This window comes from Oncorhynchus tshawytscha, linkage group LG13 (genome assembly GCF_018296145.1).
Source record: "Oncorhynchus tshawytscha isolate Ot180627B linkage group LG13, Otsh_v2.0, whole genome shotgun sequence".
Classification (NCBI taxonomy): domain Eukaryota; kingdom Metazoa; phylum Chordata; class Actinopteri; order Salmoniformes; family Salmonidae; genus Oncorhynchus; species Oncorhynchus tshawytscha.
The window spans coordinates 68,420,306-68,443,647 of record NC_056441.1 but is presented as its reverse complement, the minus strand read 5'-3'; the positions used below and the strand labels follow the sequence as shown (position 1 = coordinate 68,443,647).

At 41.6% G+C, this 23,342-nt stretch overlaps 1 protein-coding gene across 1 annotated transcript in view; it reads right to left on the bottom strand.

Moving 5' to 3' along the window:
* The window catches only part of LOC112265581 (Down syndrome cell adhesion molecule homolog), a 132,961-nt gene extending 113,903 nt beyond the window's left edge, over window positions 1-19,058 (bottom strand). Inside the window, exon 1 of the mRNA XM_024443002.2 lies at window positions 18,220-19,058. Coding sequence (XP_024298770.1) covers window positions 18,220-18,262 — 43 coding nt within the window. The 5' untranslated portion in view covers window positions 18,263-19,058. The remainder of the gene's footprint in view (window positions 1-18,219) is intronic.
* Window positions 19,059-23,342: the final 4,284 nt, after the last annotated feature.

Sequence of the window (23,342 nt, the reverse complement as noted above, 5' to 3'; positions counted from 1 at the left end):
CCAGTTTCATCATAGCGCATGATGGTGTTTGCGACTGCACTTGAAGAAACATTCAAAGTTCTTCAAATTTTCCGGATTGACTGACCTTCATGTCTTATATTGATGATGGACTGTAATTTTTCTTTGCTTATTTGAGCTGTTCTTGCCATAATATGGACTTGGTCTTTTACCAAATAGGGATATCTTCTGTATACCACCCCTACTTTGTCAAAACACAACTGATTGTCTCAAACGCATTAAAAAGAAAATAAATTCCGCAAATGAACTTTTAACAAGGCACACCTGCTAATTCAAATCAAATCAAATTTTATTTGTCACATACACATGGTTAGCAGATGTTAATACGAGTGTAGCGAAATGCTTGTGCTTCTAGTTCCGACAATGCAGTAATAACCAACGAGTAATCTAACTAACAATTCCAAAGCTACTACCTTATACACACAAGTGTAAAGGGATAAAGAATATGTACATAAAGGTATATGAATGAGTGATGGTACAGAGCGGCATAGGCAAGATGCAGTAGATGGTATCGAGTACAGTATATACATATGAGATGAGTATGTAAACAAAGTGGCATAGTTTAAAGTGGCTAGTGATACATGTATTACATAAAGATGCAGTAGATGGTATAGAGTACAGTATATACGTAGACATATGAGATGAATAATGTAGGGTATGTAAACATTATATTAAGTAGCATTGTTTAAAGTGGCTAGTGATATATTTTACATTAATTCCCATTATTAAAGTGGCTGGAGTTGAGTCAGTGTGTTGGCAGCAGCCACTCAATGTTAGTGGTGGCTGTTTAACAGTCTGATGGCCTTGAGATAGAAGCTGTTTTTCAGTCTCTCGGGTCCCAGCTTTGATGCACCTGTACTAACCTCTCCTTCTGGATGATAGCGGGGTGAACAGGCAGTGGGTGGTTGTTGTCCTTGATGATCTTTATGACCTTCCTGTGACATCGGGTGGTGTAGGTGTCCTGGAGGGCAGGTAGTTTGCCCCCGGTGATGCGTTGTGCAGACCTCACTACCCTCTGGAGAGCCTTGCGGTTGTGGGTGGAGCAGTTGCCGTACCAGGTGGTGATACAGCCTGACAGGATTCTCTCTATTGTGCATCTGTAGAAGTTTGTGAGTGCTTTTGGTGACAAACCGAATTTCTTCAGCCTCCTGAGGTTGAAGAGGCGCTGCTGCGCCTTCTTCACGATGCTGTCTGTGTGGGTGGACCAATTCAGTTTGTCTGTGATGTGTACGCCGAGGAATTTAAACTTGCTACCCTCTCCACTACTGTTCCATCGATGTGGATGGGGGGGGTGTTCCCTATGCTGTTTCCTGAAGTCCACAATCATCTCCTTAGTTTTGTTGACGTTGAGTGTGAGGTTATTTTCCTGACACCACACTCCGAGGGCCCTCACCTCCTCCCTGTAGGCCGTCTCGTTGTTGTTGGTAATCAAGCCTACCACTGTTGTGTCGTCCGCAAACTTGATGATTGAGTTGGAGGCGTGCGTGGCCACTCAGTCGTGGGTGAACAGGGAGTACAGGAGAGGGCTCAGAACGCACCCTTGTGGGGCCCCAGTTTTGAGGATCAGCGGGGTGGAGATGTTGTTACCTACCCTCACCACCTGGGGGCGGCCCGTCAGGAAGTCCAGTACCCAGTTGCACAGGGCGGGGTCGAGACCCAGGGTCTCGAGCTTGATGACGAGCTTGGAGGGTACTATGGTGTTGAATGCCGAGCTGTAGTCGATGAACAGCATTCTCACATAGGTATTCCTCTTGTCCAAATGGGTTAGGGCAGTGTGCAGTGTGGTTGAGATTGCATCGTCTGTGGACCTATTTGGGCGGTAAGCAAATTGGAGTGGGTCTAGGGTGTCAGGTAGGGTGGAGGTGATAGGGTCCTTGACTAGTCTCTCAAAGCACTTCATGATGACGGAAGTGAGTGCTACGGGGCGGTAGTCGTACGGGTGAGGTAGCCATTCCAGGTGGCTACCTCATGAAGCTGGTTGAGAGAATGCCAAGAGTGTGCAAAGCTGGCATCAAGGCAAAGGGTGGCTACTTTGAAGAATATAAAATATATTTAGATTTGTTTAACACTTTTTTGGTTACTACATGATTCCATATGTGTTATTTCATAGTTTGGATGTCTTCACTATTATTCCACAATATAGAAAATAGTAAGAATAAATAAAAACCCTCGAATGAGTAGGTGTGTCCAAAGTTTTGACTGGTATTATATGCATGTTTACTTTTAAATACATCAGGATAGTTATTTACTTGGCCATGGTGAAACCAATAAATGCTTTTGTTATGAACCTGATGTTTACAGTGTCTTTAATATGGACCTTTTTAGTCATCATCTAATCCTTGATACCGCTTAAATCACATTCATTACATAAAAGTAAAATAACAGTCCTTGAAGTGAGGTAATTTGCTCATAGACAACATTGAACATGTATGCTGCTTTGGTTGAGTAGGGGAGCAACAAGGTGGAAAGACTGTTGATGATGTAAAAGTGTGTGTCGTTACCTAGCTCCCTTGGAAGGGAGAGAAACACGAAGTGGGACCAATTAGGATCAGGTGGCTCAGTGCTAATTTCTAGGTGGTTGATTACTGAGTGGTGTATAAACTAGGTGTACAAAACATTATGAACACCTGCTCTTTCCATGACATATTGATGTCACTTGTTAAATCCACGTCAAATCAATATAGATGAGGGGGAGGAGACGGGTTAAATAAGTATTTTTAAGCCTCTAGACAATTGAGGCATGAATTGTGTATGTGTACCATTCAAAGGGTGAATGGGTAAAACAAAATAATAATAATAATAATGAATGCCAAGATTTAAGTGCCTAAATATTGTATGGTAGTATGTACCTGGGATGCTGGGTTTTTCACACTCAACAGTTTCCCATGTGTTTCAAGAATGGTCCACCACCCAAAATACATCCAGCCAACTTGACACAACTGTGGGAAACATTGGAGTCAACATGGGCCAGCACCCCTGTGGAACGCTTTCGAGTCCGTGCCCCAACAAATTGAAGCTGTTCTGAGGGACAATATTGGTGCAACTCAATATTAGGAAGGTGTTCTTAATGTTTTGTACACTCTGTGTATAACTACTCCTGGCTGAGCATGATCCTGTGCCTGCCTGCTGCCTACCTCTGGATCTTTGTCTGGTGTCAGAGTCCGTGCCTAGCAGTAAATGGCTTACCAGTGACAGCTAGCTAGGCCTCTCTGGGGATAAAACATTTTAGCACTTCATACATTTCTAACAAGGTTTCAAATCGCAGTGGTTTCCACCCTCTCTATGCTCCAGCGGCTTTGACCCGCAAAGAGATACACACAACCATCCGTGCACACACACACACACAAATACAAAATAAAAATGAATAATTACAACAACAACAAAAAACATCCATATTGCTCTACTCAGCAGTTTCTGATGTGAGAGTTTCTGTTCAGTCCAGAGGTAAGTTGGCATCAATGGTAGCCACTCTGACTTACCAGTTGAACCCATTTACTGTAGTGGGCGTTAAAGAAAACACACTCCTGTATAACCAGTGGCTCATCCATAATTGTATTTCTTAGGGGACCCTATGAGTCAGTCAGACAGTGTTGTCTATGGCAGAGAGTAGGCCTGAGAGAATCCCTGGCTGTGACTGAGATCAGTCCTTAATGGGTGATGGAGGCGCTAGCGGAGCATTAGCCTCCTCAGACTGATCAACCTGTCAATGGCAGCCATACATACAGGACAGACGATAGGGGTGACTCATAATGCACACCCACACATGATTTCACAGACACTTAAGGGTATCCTGAGTCTAGCTGCATTACACCCATGACTTCCAACAGGAAGGCTTCTCGCTCTCTCTCTCTCTCTCTCTCTCTCTCTCTCTCTCTCTCTCTCTCTCTCTCTCTCTCTCTCTCTCTCTCTCTCTCTCTCTCTCTCTCTCTCTCTCTCTCTCTCTCTCTCTCTCTCTCTCTCTCTCTCTCTCTCTCTCTCTCTCTCTCTCTCAGCATCGGCAACATACTGTAGCTGCAGGAAGGTTTGAATAGTGTCTATGAATGACCTAGGCTTATCCATTGAAGCCCATCATGATTTGCTCAATAATAAATAAATAACATTGATTGGGATAAAAAGCAGTTCTATCAAGGTGGTGCCTGTTTAAATCTTTTAAAATGGAGTGAAAATCGTATTGCTCTGTATGGGTCTGTAGCTGCGTTAAAGACTCAATTGTAAAATAATACATCAAAATCCTATCAAATTGTAATTCATTCCTTTTTCAGCTGGGGCTAAACATAGAACCCTTCTTTGTGGCCGATTGATAATACATCCTCAACCTGTAGGTGTGCTAATATTAATGAGAAATTCTCTTTGAAATCATCAACGTGTATTTATTAGGGAGTGTATAGGTAGGTGTCTTAAATAATTAATAATTGGTGATGTTGTTAATATTTTAGAAACATTAAAATCCCTATTGCATTGATAAAAATGTAAGATATGTTGAATATAGTATTTGACGCCTTTCTAAAAGTCTGTGTCAGTGAAACATTTCTGTGTTACAGATATTTGGTGGTTTATCAAGAGCAACCAGAGCCAATGACTGAGAAAGAACACAGATGCAGCACACATTACATTTCTAAAACGAGTGGAACAAGAAGTCCTTTCCAGTCATTTCAACCAGAAATAACACTGATGAACACAATTCCCAAACAAAAAGCCATCTCTTAAATTTGACTTGAATACCTTGTTAATTTACACTGGGAGTACATATTTAATCTATCCTACTGAGCCATTTACTTTATGATGGTATTCTTATATTTTATTATTTCTTATTGTTGTTGCATTGTTGAGAAGGAACCTGCAAGTAAGCATTTAGTTGGACGGTGTAGACCATGTGTATCCTGTACATATGACCAATAAGACTTAAAACTCATAAAAGAAACTCAATTTAGCACAGTGTAGTCATAACAAAGATTGGTTCGATAAGACCAACTGCAGAGAAGTCAAAGGTCCTTGTGGATCTAATCATACTGAGTATCATGTCACTGTACTGCTACACCCATTCCTTACCAAGGAGGTCTACATGAGTTCCACCCAGGTACAACCTCCTCAGAAGCCCCACAAAGCGTCATGCTTCTCAAACCGAACCACTTACTAAATAACCACAGAGGAAATGTGTAATTGCCATAATTTTTCATGAGCTGAACCATGAAGACTAAAGAAGTGACACTGTTCAATAATGTTATATATGCATCCATAATTAACCAAGCTTTGTTTCTATCAGCAAAGCTGGAGGGAGAAGAAAAAAGACAAGACCACTTCATCGCCACCGTCTTTTTCAGTGAGAAGGGGGGAGGATTCTAGTTGGGAATAGAAATCCAAAACATATCCCTAAACAGATTTCTATTTTCTGAGATTAGCAAATGTTGTAGATGTTGGAGAGCCCAGAGATGGGAATCTAACCATGAAAACAAACAAGGAAAATGTTTATGCCAGAGGCACATGATGCTTTGTGTGAGGACCACATATATGACCAGAAATATGTGGACACCTGCTTGTCGAAAATCTTATGACAAAATCATGAGCATTAATATGGAGTTGGTCCCCCCTTTGCTGCTATAACAGCCTCCACTCTCCTGGGAAGGCTTTCCACTAAATGTTGGAACATTGCTGCAGGGACTTGCTTCCATTCAGCCACAAGAGCATTAGTGAGGTCGGGCACTGATGTTGGGCGATTAGTCCTAGCTCGAAGTGAGCGTTCCAATTCATCCCAAAGGTGTTCAATATGGTTGAGGTCAGGGCTCTGTGCAGGCCAGTGAAGTTCTTCCACACCGATCTCGACAAACCATTTCTGCATGTACCTCGCTTTGTGTATAGGGGCATTGTCATGCTAAAACTGGAAAGGGCCTTCCCCACACTGTTGCAACAAAGTTGGAAGCACAGAAACGTCTAGAATGTCATTGTATGCTGTAGCGTTAAGATTTCCCTTCAATGGAACTAAGGGGCCTAGCCCAAACCATGAAAAACAGCCCCAGACCATTATTCCTCCTCCACCAAACGTAACAGTTGGCACTATGCATTGGTACCGGTAGTGTTCTCCCGGCATCTGCCAAATCCAGATTCGTCCTTCGGACTGCCAGATGGTGAAGCGTGAGTCATCACTCCAGAGAACGCGTTTCCACTGCTCCAGAGTCCAATGGTGGCGGCTTTACACCACTCCAGCCGACACTTGGCATTGCGCATGGTGATCTTAGGCTTGTTTGCGGCTGCTCGGCAATGGAAACCCATTTCATGAAGCTCCCAACTAACAGTTCTTGTGCTGACATCCAGAGGCAGTTTGGAACTCGGTAGTGAGTGTTGCAAGCAAGGACAGGCGATTTTTACATGCTACAGGCTTCAGCACTCGGCGGTCCCATTCTGTGAGCTTGTGTGGCCTACCACTTTGCGGCTGAGCCATTGTTGCTCCTAGATTTTTCCACTTCACAATAACAGCACTTACAGTTGACCGGGGCAGCTCTAGCAGGGCCGAAATTTGACGAACTGACTTGTTAGAAAGGTGGCATCCTTGATGTTGCCATGTTGAAAGTCACTGAGCTCTTCAGTAAGACCATTCTACTGCCAATGTTTGTCTATGGAGATTGCATGGCTGTGTGCTCAATTTTATTTTTTTACACCTGTCAGCAACGGGTGTGGCTGAAATAGCCGAATGCACTAATTTGAAGGGGTATCGACATACTAGATATACTATATAAAAGTAACTACTTTACAGTAGTTACATGCACCTGGGAATATTATCAGTATATCATTACTGTGAATGCATGTTGAATTCCTAAGCAACTGAGCAGAGCAGTGCATTAAATAATTGATGTATATGCACAGAGAATGATAGCTTAATCATTCCATTAAATGTGTGGTATCAGCACTATATTGGTAAAACAAAACAATAATGCGAATATGAAAACATCTGTAATGAAACACATCAATGAGCAGTAATTCCGAAAGTGTAACACTTGATAACAACAATTTGCAATCTTATTATCCTTTTACTTCAGTATTGAAATTAAGTCCATTAACATCAACATTCCATAGCACCAGATGGCTCCTCTCATTTTAATATGAAAATAACTCTCAATCACGCTGCCATTATGCAACTGCCTTGTTGTGATTTTTGGATGGAATGCTTAGCATGATTATTATCTGCACCCAGAACAGGCCCCCATATTAACATATAGGTGCAGTGTGAAAAACCAATGTTTACACAACACAGTTGTCATGAATATGATTATAAATATGAATATTCAAATTTGTTGAGTTAAGCTGATCAATCAAAGGCAGTAGAATTCATCAGCTGACAGACAGGTGTAATCAGCCATCACAGAGGGCTTTCAGGACTATGGAGGCGCTTCATTTAATTCAACGTGCAATCGATGCTGACGGTACAAACTCGAACAACATGTATGCATGCTTTAACCCCTTACTGCCTTCCTCTAATGAATACAGTCACATGTACAGTTTATGTACTGCATTTGCTTGGATGTTTACTGTTTAAATTGCAATCATCCATTGGTGCTATTCCATATTTTGCCCATCATTTTATCATGAGCTCATCTGACAGACATAGAGAGCAGAAAAAGAGAGAAAGAAATAGGGAGATCCAGAGAGAGTTGGATGGTGGACTAATCAGTTGGGTCCAAGTATTTTATAGGGCACCCATGTCACGTCTGGTGAGCCAGTGGCCTGTCGTCGGGCTCTCAGTTGGCTTGGGCACACGGGGCAGGGTGAGACGGGGCGGGCAGCTGCTGCACTGTGACAGGCTCTGTCAACCAGGAACGCTGGGTAATTAAAGCAGCCCTCTGTGCTGTGCCTGGGAGGTGGAGTGGGATCAGGAGCAGAGACAGGAGATGGGGAAGAAAAGGAAAGATGTAGGGGGCAATGAGGGGGGTTATCCAATGTGAGTAAGCATTCTCCTCTTTCTGCCCAGGGGCTACACACAGGGCTTGTACGGGAACTTGCTAAATGACAGTCTCCCAATTTGCTTTCATGAATATTAACCAGGACATGACAGAAGAAAGGGGCCGCTGTCTGCTCTGCTCTGCTCTGCTCACTGGTGATATGCAAAGACAGATCCATCGTCTGATGTCAGAGGAGTAGGATATGGTAAAGCGGAGCCCCACGGTGCACCTCTCTAGATCTACTTTTATTTTCATGTGTTAAATGGGTGAGAGTGGATGTCTCATTAATAGAGAAGGAGGCAGCAGCATATCTCAGTAGGGAGAATGTCAGCGTTCCAGACGTTGATGTCTAAATCATGCTGCTGATGAACCAACGGGAGGGAGAGAATCTGATGGGGGATTACAGTATACTGGATACCAAACTATAGCAACTGCCTCTGCTGCTACTACAGCTGAATAAAAGTACCAGGGTACAAATAATAGTATTTTGTGGTGCAATATGAACACTAAAGTGTGGAGAAAGAGTTTCTTTGAGGCATTAACCGAGCAAACTATTTGCATATTCAATCAAATAGATGGGAGAAAACAATTGTATTCTCATGAGAATACCACATTCTTAAAATTACTCAATGATTGTCCTCCTCAGTGCCCAGACTTTTCAAGGCTGATTCATACTGCAAGCCACACTGATAAGGGAATACTCAGGTTTCTTTCCATATTTCTCAAGAAATTGGTAGTGCAGCATTTTCATATTGGGTCAACTTTCCACAAACAAATGAACATAAATTAAAACAACATGGTGTATTTATGGCAAGCTGAAGCTAATCCCCTTGACAAATCCTGTGAGCGTCAGAGTGAGTAGCATGGGGGAGTCAATGCGTGTAGACTAAACTTAACCACTGCTTAAACCTACAGAGATAATGCCAAGATGTTAGACCATCTTCATTTAATGATATAGTAGACCAACACTGGGTGGCAACCTTTTAGATGAGGAGGGCATTGTCACACTGGACTGTATGAATAAAGAAAGAGCAGTGAACCTTTTGAGTACAGTGTGCTGAATTCTTTTTATATCCTTTGTCGGATTCCTTTGTACAGGAAATGCTACTGTACTGAACAACCAGTTAAAGACAGCATGATTATGGTGGCCCAGAGGACGATTGTGTATGGTGTGCTGCACGAGTTTTGCGATTTCTAATTGTCACACCCATATTGACCAGGCCAAACCTCGCCACAGCCACCAAACGGGATCAAACATACCGCAAAGGCTGTTAAAAAACGCAGCGGTAAACCGAACTGAACACACCCCAAGTCAAGAGGACATGTGGTCAACGGTATTTTGACAGACAACCCTGCTTAGCCTCCTCACACAGAGTTAGAATAATTGAGTGTATTACATACTGTTGATAGCGTAGTTTGAGGGTTCTTTAGATGGTGGATGGATGACTGTCTATGTAGACAAACACTGGAAGGAGACTGATTACTCTTCTGCAGAATTAATGATGAACTGACCACAGGTGCAGGGGCATCAATGATGTTGTCCTGCATATACTCATCACTGCCAACCTTCATGCTCGCTATGGGAACAGCATCTTCCAGAGTGGTGGTAAATGTAGACATTGTACAGTGTGGAGGTGGAATTATAGAGAAAACTAAAATAGGCGAACAGGTGAAAAGGTCAACAAAATCAACTGAAAATGCCCAGGTGATCATAAATCATGTAGCCAATGTAAAATAAGTTGCAAACGCCCCATTTATTGTTAGACAGTGATGTAACACCAGCTGAGAAACCAACAGAAGTGATCACATCTTGTTGTTACTTCCATTGATCCACATTCCACTGTTGTTTAACAGAAGTCCGTCATGAACAGCTGGCGTTGTGAAGTGTGTCAGTGCTAATGTCACAGCAGCTGGCTCCTGTCATCTTATTAGCTGCCCCATAACCAGGGCCCTTTAAATATGCTATGTGCCACACTCACTTAAATACTCCAGACCTATTTGACAATCGTTATAGACGTATTGTATTAAACATTTATCACATCCAAACCGTAAAGCAAACATGTTTATTTAACACTAAGGAGCACAGCATGTGTTCCCTGAAGAATCTCCCAGCCAACCTGCCTCCTCCTCTCTTCTCCGTCAATCCCCTGCTTGCTTTATTATCCCCCTTCCTCACTACACACCCTCCCTCCAAAAAATACATGTTCTAGGGTTGTCTCTTTCTCCTGTGTGTTCGCTGTGCGACAGGGGACGTTAGCTCTGTAAAGCCAGCAAGCCAAGCAGACGCAAATGTATTCAGAGCATTTAGTACTCCGGATTAATCGAATTATAATGTAATCATCTGATCAAACAGCAATTAGCATAATCACTTCTGGGGAAAGGCTGATAGAGAGAGGGAAAGCAACACATAATAAAGCTCAGGCTAGCAACACTAATGAGACATTTACCAGCAGTCACAAAGTTACTGATTCCTGGGGACACAGATTCTTTAAATAGGAACCACCTCTTTTTAGAGGTGCCACTGTGCATATCAAAACATCAAATTGGTAACTGATCCAAATTCATTGGAATGCAGGCTCATTCAAACACTGGTTTGTGTCTCTTTCTCTGTATTCTGAGAACAGATATGAAGTTAGCATATTGTGAACACAAACAGTATTTGCATCTTATAGTGTAGAAAAACCCCACTATGTAACATACCAAGATAGAGGAATGTGAAACCATAAGAGTGATCCTAGCCTTTGATCGTTAAACCACTCTGGTCTTTTCCAGCAGCACACATTAATATGAAAGGTGACTCTAGGGTTAGCAGAAATATTCATAGTTGAGCATATGGCATATAGAAATAAGCACAAAGGCATGCAGTCTCTCACACCAGAATGATCATAGGATGCAAAAGCATCAATCTGACTCCTCTGGATCCAGCAGGCACATTCACACACCTACACACACATCTTTCCTCAACCCAGCAAATGACAGCACTTTTCAAATGGACAGCTAATAATAGCAGGCACTAAATTGGTCTTAAATCTTACCGTCTGTGCCAGGTTTAAAAATAAAGCCGTGTCGAGAAACCAAGCTGGACTAATTTGTCTTTCCTTCACTGTCTATCCACCCCTGCCTCTGTCCTGCCTCTGTCCTGCCTCTGTCCTGCCTCTGTCCTGCCTCTGTCCTGCCTCTGTCCTGCCTCTGTCCTGCCTCTGTCCTGCCTCTGTCCTGCCTCTGTCCTGCCTCTGTCCTGCCTCTGTCCTGCCTCTGTTACCCCTCAGCCTACTTTACTATTGGTACTATGCATAAAAGGCCTCTGAAGACTCTAATTGTAAAATACCTCAGGAAACATAACTTGGTGCATTCACAGAATGACTGATTGAGAAGTTTATCTGTGATAAGGACATAGGAGACAGTACAAGAGATGAAACACTAGAAGGAGGTAAAAGAGTGGCAGTCAATAAGACAAAGAGAAGCAGATGAAATGTGAGGAAAATACCAAGCTCAAAGGGACAAACCGTGGGAGAGTCACCAAGGTGATCCATCCATACCAGAGCAAACACGTGCACTGGGCATATAGGGATCAATCAAGTTAATTCACATGGGTGTGTAGGTCAAAGCATGGGCATTTAGGTACCAGATTAAGTGACTAATTCATTCTTTCCCTCATAAATTCTGTGATCTTTGTGACTTTGTGAATAGTTATCGTTACTCATTGTGTATTTATTCCTCGTGTTATTATTTTTCTATTATTTCTCTTTTTTTCTTTCTGCATTGTTGAGAAGGGCCCATAAGTAAGCACTTCACTGTTAATCTACACTGTTTACGAAGTATGTGACAAATACAATTTGATTTGGTTAGCCACATCAACCACACCTACAACATCTGTCCTGTTCACTGCATTCTTATGAGTTACATTACATCATACTTGGGCTCTATACACACACACACACACACACACACACACACACACACACACACACACACAGTAGTCCTAATCCAACATACAGTATGTGCATTAGACATAGGTAGAATGTTAGTGCATGTATTTATGATGTGGGTAATCTCTAAAAACTGCATTAGCCACGCTCAGCCTTTTCAAATAACATGGCATAAAATAACACGACATAAAATAACATGACCTGTCTTTGCCAGACGCACCCCCTCTCTACATGGTTGATCAAACATATAAATCTGTGTGCGTTCCCCCCCCCCGTCGATGCTAAACGGTATAGTTAACATTTTAATGTGAAAGCCATTTACACGGTGATAATGCAATTATATTGTTCTGATTCAGCAGAATCCTTAAGGATAAACAGTCTGATTTGTAATTAGATTTTACATTCAGTGAAACATACCACCACCACCACTGTGAGTCTCCCATGCCCCATTACTAATTAGACTGCAAAACGGCTGCTGAACATCTTTAGTAGGCATCTTCATTATGGAGTCAGTATGTGTGAACTGGGAGATCCATTATTACACATCAGGGTCTCCATTATCAGACATTACCATTAGCAACCGTTCCTCAGGAATGACAACAACAACACTATCACACATACTTTTCCACAAGCAAACACCCTCGAAAAGGGGAACTACTGTAGGGAATAATTGAACATAAAAAAATGATGAAATCATGTTTGAACTGAACTCACATTTATTTCTCAGATAGGTACTGTATCTATCAATACATACATTGAGGGCCTCCCGAGTGGTGCAGCGGCCTAAGGCACTGCATCGCAGTGATTGAGGCTTCACTACAGACCCGGGTTCATTCCCAGGCTGTGTCACAACCGGCCGTGATCGGGAGTACCATGGCGCAGCGCACAACTGACCCAGCCTCATTTCGGGTTAGGGGAGAGTTTGGCTTTACTTGGCTCATCGCGCTCTTACGACTCCTTGTGGTGGGCCAGGCACCTGCAGACTGACTTCGGCCGTCAGTTGAACGGTGTTTCCTCCGACACATTGGTGCGACTGACTTTCGGGTTCAGCGGGCAGGTGTTAAGAAGCGCGTTTTGGCGGATCATGTTTCGGAGGACACATGACTCGACCTTCGCCTCTCCGAGCCCATTGGGGAGTTGGAGCGATGAGACAAGATCGTAATTGGATATCATGAAATTGGGGAGGAAAGAGGGGGTAAAATGCAAAAAAAAAAAAAATAATAATAATAACACACAGTGAGACTATATATTTTATTGCCTTACTATACACGTTTTCATAGCTAGGTCACATGTGCTGCTCTGATACCTAGTCGACGAAGGTCAGAAAGTAACTTTGTGGACCTGAATGACAAAACATTTAGGGGTTAGATATGCTCAAAGGTAACATTTTTTGCATACCCCATCCTACCATGAGACATCCATGTCTTAATCAATGGAAAAGATAAACGGTTGAGTATGACATAATTTAAAAGCTTACAAACAGGGTTGCTAAAAAAAAATTGAATTTCTTGTTTTTTTTGTGTTTTTTAAATAGAATACTTTTTTTAACCTTTAAAGTCAATGATCAAAAATATTGTAAACTCAGATTTTTAAAATGTTGACACATTTTGAAGCTTAGACTTTATTTTACATCATCTGAACTGTTTATGTTGTACCCGCCATCAGTTGAGACGTAGGATACTCTTGACGGTGAGTGTCATGTTTTGGCTGATAACATAGTTTGATAACCCTGTTTGTAAGCTTTTAAATGATATAAAACCCAATCGTTTATTTTTTCCAGTGACGAAGACATGGATGTCTCATGGTAGGGTGGGGTATGAAAAACAGGTCAACTTTGAACACATCTATCTACTAAATGTTCTGTCATTCAGGTCTAGTCCACTAAGTCCTCCTCAATTGCCTGCATGAGGCCACTGCTACCAAAAGACGGTAAGTCTTAAAGATCTTTAAATAGATATGTAGGATTCAAAGGCATACGTCTTACAAGAGGAGCACCTCACTATACAGGAACAGATGGATCTGTAATCAGTGCGCTGCCTTAATTGCCCCCAGTAGATTAACTCCACTGAAACACAGGTTCCTCCTCTCTGCCAAGTTTAGTCAAATCAAGCTGCCCCCAGTCTCCATTGCATTTTCCTTCTCAGGTTCCTAATGTGTTGTCATGCTAACTTGGCAGCCTAAGTGATGTTGGCAGGGAGGGGGGGGGGGTTGCTGAGAAGTATTTTTATCTGTTATAAATCCCTTTTGTGGGGATAAACTAATTCTGATTGGCTGGGCCTGGCTCCCCAGTGGGTGGGCTTGGCTGCCAAGTGGGTGGGCCTATGCCCTCCCAGGCCCACCCATGACTGCACCCCTGCCCAGTCGTGAAATCCATAGATTAGGGCCCAATTTATTTATTTAAATTGACTGATTTCCTTATATGAACTATAACTCAGTAAAATTGTTGAAACTGTTGAGTTAAAAAATATATATATATATTTGACCTTTATTTAACTCAGTTAAGAACAAATTCTTATTTTCAATGACGGCCTAGGAACAGTGGGTTAACTGCCTGTTCAGGGGCAGAATGACAGATTTGTACCTTGTCAGCTCTGGGGTTTGAATTTGCAACCTTCCGGTTACTAGTCCAACGCTCTAACCACTAACCACTAGGCTACCCTGTTTGTTTAGTTTATATATATAGAGTCATCTCTCGACAACGTGAAAGACGGGCACGTTGATTGAGATAGAAATGTGTACATGAGAAGTGTGCGTGACCTATTGACCTTAGTGTAAATGTTAATTTATTGAAGACAAAATAGATGTAGGCCATCTCAAACAGCCTTGCTCAGGTCTGTCTCTCAATCACTGTGCTGGAATCTGCAGGTTGCACCTCAGTCACTCTGTCGAGTCATGCCATTGTTATGAACGTTCTCAAGCCGCTCTCTGCCATAGTGGTGCCCAAGAAGTTGTGATAAGCCCAGTCATTGTGATTGGAGGCCAATGACTCTTTTGTCTAAATTACAATATAGTGGGCTGGTAATACATTGACATTGCACATATTTAGTAGGAAACAACTTTGCCATGATATATGTTGTATAATGTACTTTCGATAGATGGCAATGTTGTCATTAGCTAGCAAAGTTTGTCAAAAATAGCTAGCAATGCTAACGTTAGCTAGCTAAAATCTGGTGGTCTCCCCCAATCTTAGCTGGCTAACATCTAAAGTCAATCTGACAAAGGTTTTTCCTATTAATTATTTGCCTCCTTTTGACATTTCATTGTATTTGCAAGCCACTGTAATGCACTTTTGATTAAATCTTTATCAGCACTTATTGACAATGCATTGAGTAGAACGCATCAGTCCTAAAACCAATGTTCAAAACAATAGTAAGACAAACGTGCACCCCATGAATAAGGGCCCTATGTGAGCTGCCTCGCCTCATCATTTTTACAAACAGAATTGGAGCTTGGATTGGTTTTGCTTTAAGGCATCTTTCAGAGAGCAAAAATAAACATGTTCCCTTAGCCATCTAAAGATAGCTATATCCTACTGTATCTCTTAATTACAATTCAATTTGAATAAAAATTATCAAAGGTAACCCACAGTACACAAAATAAATACATATTTTAAGTTACTTATTATTAAATCATGTTTTATAAATGCTTTAATGGTTCAAAATAAAATCATAATATCATCTGGAAAATATGGATAAATGGAGTTAATAGGCCAGAATTAAAATTATAAGAATGCTTAAAAATATCATACCTGTAGTATTTTGTATTCGGGGCTTAATTACAACAGAGAAAACTAATCTACTGACCCAGTTTCCTCAAAAATTTGATATTTTAGCTGTATCTTGTATTGTGCATTTCATGTATAATTTCCTCAATTATCATTATGCCAGAATATGCACAATAAGGGCTCAGGAAGTGGCTGGGCCCTTACCAAGCACTTCCAGGTCACCGCTCAGTATAGCCTTATTGTGCCAAACTCACACTTTCCTGACACCCATAATGGAGGTTTCCATAGAGAAAGGCCAGTGAGCATGTGATAGACCTATAGAATTAGGAATTAGAATACAAATTGAGTATTTAGAACAGTAATTTAATAGGATTTATAGATAAACCTAACTCTAAAAAGGAAACATTTTCTAGAATCCAATTTCTCTGTGTAACTACAAGGTCTTTCATTCTACCATCGTCAGCTCAGCTCAGTCAATACAGACCTCATCATTATCATGATAATCACCATCTTCAGAAAACCAAACACAGAAAACATAATAAAATACAGTGCAGCGAAATAAAGCATGATCACAGCTCCAACTGCATTCTATGCCCATTGTCCACAAAGGCATAACATGTAGGACAATAGAACAACACAGAAGGATGAAGCCATTCCCAAATAATATAATATACATTTTGCATGTAGCGTTTATTCTATTCTTATATTAGGTTACCAATATGAAGGCTTCTGAGACTATACAGTATATGGATCCAGGCTGGCCAGACAGTTGATCTAATGTCACAGCACAATTATAATGATTAACAATGAATGCTTATTGTTCTTTTATGAGTTTCCACAGAAGCCAGTGTGAGTGAGGGAGATAACATTTTATGTGGAGTAGAGATGGAATAGCCTAACATAGATGTCAATAAGCAGCTGACTGAGAATTGCATTACAAGGAAAAGGGGATGATAGTCAAATATGTATCATTTAAGTTTGGGGTTTTTTTGGGGAGGGAGGGAGAGTGGAGTGAAACAAGGAACTAGAAATTAACCGTTGATTTTCTTGCCAAGTGGGTTGGGTTCAACTTGTCATATCTGTGTTGGTATAAAATGAACGTCCCTCGATGTGCTACAATGGGTTAATCCCAAACCTCCAATGCCCCCTTTTTGCCTGATGCGGTAAATTCAGCGACCCTCTACGACATAACCACAACCAGAGGTTCTACCCTGTTAACTTACAATATCTGCAACACCCCCATCTTGTCAGCTTTTACATTTTGTAAGAAGATATATTTTCTACCCCTTTCCGTACACACCCAGCCTTGTCATAACTCCCTTCCTGGGGAAGAGATTATATCCAATAAATAATGGTTTATTTGATCCTGTGTAAGTAATAAATTGTATCAATTTACTCTTCTCCCCGATCAGCTTCACATTGCAAATTCACAGATTTATGAAAGCACACACACACTACACAAATATACACACACACACACACACCTTTTAACTGAATGCATTAAGAAATTGTCTTTCTATCATCTCTTGGTCTTTTTCAATCTTTGGAGATTGCAAATCAATATGAATTGATCACATGAAAGGAGACAGAATAATTCTGTGTGTAATATTCTATAATATCATTGTTTTTTATTTCTGTTACATGATATATGGCCTGCAAGCTCTTTCAAATCTATTTATCTATTTTTAAATCTATTTATTTTCTCAATAAGAAATAAAACATGTGTTTGCACTGTCTACAGGGGTCCCTTTTCTGGTAAGCCATTTTTCAACATCATCAGGTCCTGGTAGCTTACATTTTTTCTCTCTCATTGATACACCGTTATTGTTCATTTACATGTCTTCATTTGTCTGTGCAACGGCTAGAAATGCATTGCATTGTTTAATGAAAACTTGCATGCATGTATTCAAAATCAATGTAGTATTTTAATCTAATATCATAAATCTCTAAGGATAGACTTAAATGAATCAATTGAATTCACATAAAATGATAGGCTACATTATCAGATTTTGCATGTCTCTAATATCCTTTCGAATCTGAATACCCTACATTGAATTTTAAAATATACAACTCTAAATAAATACATTGGATGGGGGAGGGGAAGGGGGTTAAACCAAATGTCCAGTATATAAAATACGTCACTCATTATTGAGGCCCATGCTACTTCGGACTGAAATCATAGCCTACCGGTATATACATCCAGACATGAAAATATGGGTTACATTCGATGTAGTAAATGTAACTGACAACAATTAAGGTTTAAACCTTGAGGTCACGTCTACTTTATCAAACCTCTCTTGAACAAGGCAAGGCAACATCAATTTATTTCCTCAGCAAGCAATGAAATACGCAATTGAATAATGAAGGCATCATAAGAAATCCCCTAACTGCCTAAAAACATAATATATGTGATTCTATCAAATACTAACCAATGATGTGCTTTATAGGTAAAACAGATTAAAGCACATTTCACTCCCGTTCCTCTCTCCCTAGCACTGTTGGCAACCATACAATGTTATAATGTGTAACACAGGTGACCTCCAACCCCCTAATCTACTTTGCTTTACTCACTGAATTACTGACATAACTAACATTCAAATGTGAAAATTAAACTTACCATTTAAGATGCTCTGGAAAAAGATAACTGCAAATATCCACATGCCCCGCTCCGATCAAATCCCCCAAAGCTATGTTTTCTCGTCTTCCTCCGCACTCTTTGACCGCTGCTTTCCTATAATTATGTTCTGTGGCAGGTGTAATGTTAAACATTTGCTACTAGCTTCTAGTAACCAGTCCAACTCTCTGCTGATCTGAATGTTTTCACCGTCTCCTCCTTGTTTTTCTACAACTCCCTCCCTGGTACTCTCGTAGCCTACTCTTCCTCTCCCCTTTCCGACCCCTCTTTACGCTTGGAGGATATAGTATGTGTATCTCTGATTGTCTTGGTTAAAGCTGTGATCCGACTCTGCGCAGCTCTACTCTGGTCCTCCGTGCCTTGCTACTTCCCCTGCTCTTCAAAGGGATGCTCGAGGGGGATACAGTGCTCGCCTGCAGTCCAGGTGTGATGCTGAGTCAGGGTGGTGGCACGCGGGCAACGATAGGTCCTCAAAAAAATGTCTGGGTGTTAAAACCGGGACACCTAAACAATAACAATGTGGAATCCAAAAAACGCATCTTAAATCGAAAACTGAAAAATAGAAGCAGGTTGGGAAACAAAACGTGACAAATAAAATAACTTAAAATAAAGAGTAAATGGTCAGTTCAATAAGAATGAAAACCCAATCCGGATGAGCTGAAGTCAGACCATCATCACCACCTCTCTCCGTCCAGCAAGAGGCAAGCACGCGCATCTTCCCACTGCCCTTTTAATCGCGTTGGTCCATGCGGTAACCCTCGCTGCCTCGTAACCCTCTCCCCTGCCTCTGCAGCCACTTTAATTCCTCATTGCCTTAAAGGAGCAGAGGCGCCAGCCAGTCCTCCTAGGCGCTAGGTGAGAGCATGTACAGCAGGGAGGGTACATTTGCAGTTAAAGAAGGCGCACCTGAAGAGCCGGTTAACAAGGATAACATTTTACGCACGGTGTTATACAGGCACACAAAGTGCGTGCGTAAGTAAATAAGTGGTACTTTTATTAAAGGCACAATAGGAACATGACGATACACGTATTTTTTTATACAGGAGAGGGACAGTGGACTATGCCTTCAAAATGTTATTGATGCAAAGAGCCCTTGAGTTTTTTTAGAATATATTTTGTGGGAAATCGTTTTATAAATTGATTTGAAATTAATCATACACTCAAATCTACCATTAGGTCGGTGAAATGCATGTCAAATATGTAATGATATCTTATTGAAACACATTTTTAAAAGTAATTTGTTCTTTATTTTTTTACTATATTTCGGGTTGGCATTACATTTTGGCATTGTGTTGAAATAGAATTGAATACTAAATGATGTTCTAACATCAGCAAGTATTATGCTATTGTTTTGATTGTGAATTCTAGCTGGATTTGGTGCATTTAACATTGACCTGCCTCTGGTCCTTTCCCTGCCCAGCCTCTGCCCAGGAGCAGATCCTGTCTGATAAGCTTCTAAAATCATCAGACCTGCACAAGAGGCCATTCACTGCAAACAGAGGACCTGTGTGTCAGCATCCTCTGTCTGCAGTCACACATCCAGGACTGGCCCCTATCCCTCTCCAGGCATATAGACTGATACATCAGCATCCTCTGTCTGCAGTCACACATCCAGGACTGGCCCCTATCCCTCTCCAGGCATATAGACTGATAAATCAGCATCCTCTGTCTGCAGTCACACATCCAGGACTGGCCCCTATCCCTCTCCAGGCATATAGACTGATAAATCAGCATCCTCTGTCTGCAGTCACACATCCAGGACTGGCCCCTATCCCTCTCCAGGCATATAGACTGATAAATTAACTGTATGTACCACTGTCCTTGAGCTGTTTTGTGCATCATAGTTCGGTATTATGTTTTGTTTCATGTGGACCCCAGGAAGAGTAGATGTTGCTTTTGCAACAGCTAATGGGGATCCTAATAAAATTCTAACTACTGAAAAATAACCATGAGGGTGATACGTTATGGTGAGGAGGCTATGTTATTAGTTGCTGAATAATTTACTTGAAATCAGCGATTTTAAAAAGATGAGTGTTTGTCAGATTTTCTGTTGGTTGTTTTTATCTCTGTCTCTCAACTTGGTGAGGAGGACGTTGCTGTAGGAGGACGTGTCCTCTTCCTGGTTCTCAGCACGTTCTCTCTCGCAGTCTTTCTCTCTCAACACTCTGTTCCAGCATCTCTCGTCAACAGCATTCCTTTTGTTCGGTAAAAGCTACTTACACTGGACAGTTCTCCAGACGCAAGAAGAGATTTATTCAAATTGAAATGGTCTAGCGTTCATTTAATTTGGTATACTATTTATACTACATATACAAAAGTATATGGACACCCCTTCAAATGAGTGGATTCAGCTATTTCGCCAAAACCCGTTGATGACGGGTGTATAAAATCGAGCACACAGCCATGCAGTCTCCATAGTGAAACAATGGCAGTAGAATGGCCTTACTGAAGAGCTCAGTGGCTTTCAACGTGGCACCGTCATAGGATGCAGTTTGGCGAATTCAAGGAGAACGCTACCTGCCCCAACGTATAGTGCCAACTGTAAAGTTTGGTGAAGGAGGGATAATGGTCTGGGGCGGTTTTTCATGGTTCGGGCTACAGTAGACCAGGGCTGCCCAACCCTCTTCCTGGAGATCTACCGTCCTGTGGGTTTTCAGTCCAACCCTAATTTAACACACCTGATTCTACTAATTAGCTGCTCAACAAGGCCTTAACTAGCTGAATCAGATAAGCTAAATTAGGGTTGGACTGAAAACCTACGGGACAGTAAATCTCCAGAAAGAGGGTTGGGCAGCCCTGTTTTAGACGATTCTGTGCTTCTAACTTTTTGGCAACAGTTTAGGGAAGGCCCTTTCCTGTTTCAACATGACAATGGCCTTGTGCACAAAGAAAAGTCCATACAGAAATGGTTTGTCAAGATCGGTGTGGAAGAACTTGCCTGGCCTGCACAGAGCCCTGGCCTCAACCCTATCGAACACCTTTGGGATGAATTGGAATACCAACTGTGAGCCAGACCTAATCGCCCAACATCAGTGCCCGACCTCACTAATGCTCTTGTGGCTGAATGGAAGCAAGTCCCCGCAGCAATGTTCCAATGTTCTATCTAGTGGAAGGCCTTCTCAGAAGAGTTGAGGTTGTTATGGCAGCAAAGGGGGGACCAACTCCAAATGAATGCCCATGATTTTGTAATGAGATGTTCGACAAGCAGGTGGCCACATACTTTTGGTCATGTAGTGTATTTTTATCATGAGCACTCTAATAAAGTGAGGTCAGGGACGGACAGGAAGAGGAGTCAGGCCAGTGGGTCAACAAACACTGCCTGCAAACCACTTACATTGGATTTAGAATGGTCTGCTCTAGTATGGAACTATTTGCATGGGTTTGTAAGCTTGTGCATTTGTAGAAGCACAATGGACCCAGCCCCAAGACAGGGGACTGTAGATTTGTGAGGCTGGCTGTGCAGTGGTTTTGGCTGTTTACTGGTGCTCATTGTTGGGATGTCCGAGGCAGAGATGGCCTGTGGATGCGCCCTACAGATGATGGGAAGCAATCCTGTTAGAAGACCACCTGAGGGGCTCGTCTTGTCCAGCTACATCTCATTATCAATCAGGTCTGTCCAATGGGCCTGCCATGACTGCTCTGTATCCTCCCAGGTGAGGGGGATGGACATGGAATTATGGTGCGTTATAAATAAAGCATCCAGCGGCATGCCAACAACTAAAAACAGACTTTATTTTGAACCTGTTAATGATATTGGTTATTAAGCTAGCAATAGTTGTTTTTTTCTGCTACATAGTTCAGACAGGGGAGGGACAGAGCAGAGGAGGGGTCTGATCGCATGGAAATATTATGGTGCGTTGGACATAACAGTACCTTCAGAAAGTATTCATGCCCCTTGACTTATTCCACATTTTGTTGTATTACAGCCTGAATTCAAAATAGATTTTTGTTATCACACAATACCCGATAATGACGAAGTGAAAACATGTTTTTAGAAATATTTGCTAATTTATTGAAAATGAAATACAGAAATCTCTCATTTACATAAGTATTCACACTCCTTTGCTATGGCAATCCAAATGGAGCTCATGTGCATCCAATTTCCTTTGATCATCATTGAGATGTCACTACAATGATGATCCACTCTGGCTCCCGAGTGGCGCAGTGGTCTAAAACACTGCATCTCAGTGCAAGAGGCGTCACTGCAGTACCTCGAATCCAGGCTGCATCACATCCAGCGCATAGGACTGTGCACAATTGGCCCAGTGTTGTCCGGGTTTAGCCGGGGTAGGCCGTCATTGTAAATAAGAATTTGTACTTAACTGACTTGCCTAGTTAAATAAAGGTTAATTAACTAAAAAAATCTTGATTTGAGTACCCTTGTGGCCAATTCAAATGTTTGGACATGTTTTAGAAAGAAACACACTGGTCTATACAAGGTCCCACAGAGCAGAAACTATACCCTGAAGTCCAAGGCACTGTCCTTAGATATCTGAGATAGAATTGTGATGAGGCATAAATCTGGAGAAGAGTTTAAAAAAATGTCTAGTGTTGAAAGTTTCCATTGTGAAATTGAAAAAATATGGAGCTTCCCACTCAGTATGTTGTCTGATGAGGCCAAAACAATGAAATGGAGCCAAATACTGGAAAAGCCTTGATGAGAACCTGCTTCAGAGTGCAAAGATTTACATTCCAACAGGGCAATGACCCCAAGCATACAGCCAAAGCAACGATGGAAAGGCTTCAGAACAAGAATGTGAAAGTCCTTGAGTGGCCCAGCCAAAGTCCAGACTTGATCTCCCATTGCCTCCCGGGTGGCGCAGTGATCTAAGGCACTGCATCGCAGTGCTAGCTGCAAGTATAAACACCATTGCCTTTAAACAATTTAAAGGCAATGCTACCAAACAGTAATTGAGTGTATGTAAACGTCTGGGAATGTGATGAAAGAAATAAAAGCTGAAATAAATCCTTCTCTCTACTATTATTCTGACATTTCACATTCTTAAAATAAAGTGGTGATCCTAACTGACCAAAGACAGGGAATTTTTACTAGGATTAAATGTAAGGAATTGTGAAAAACTGAGTTCAAATGTATTTGGCTAAGG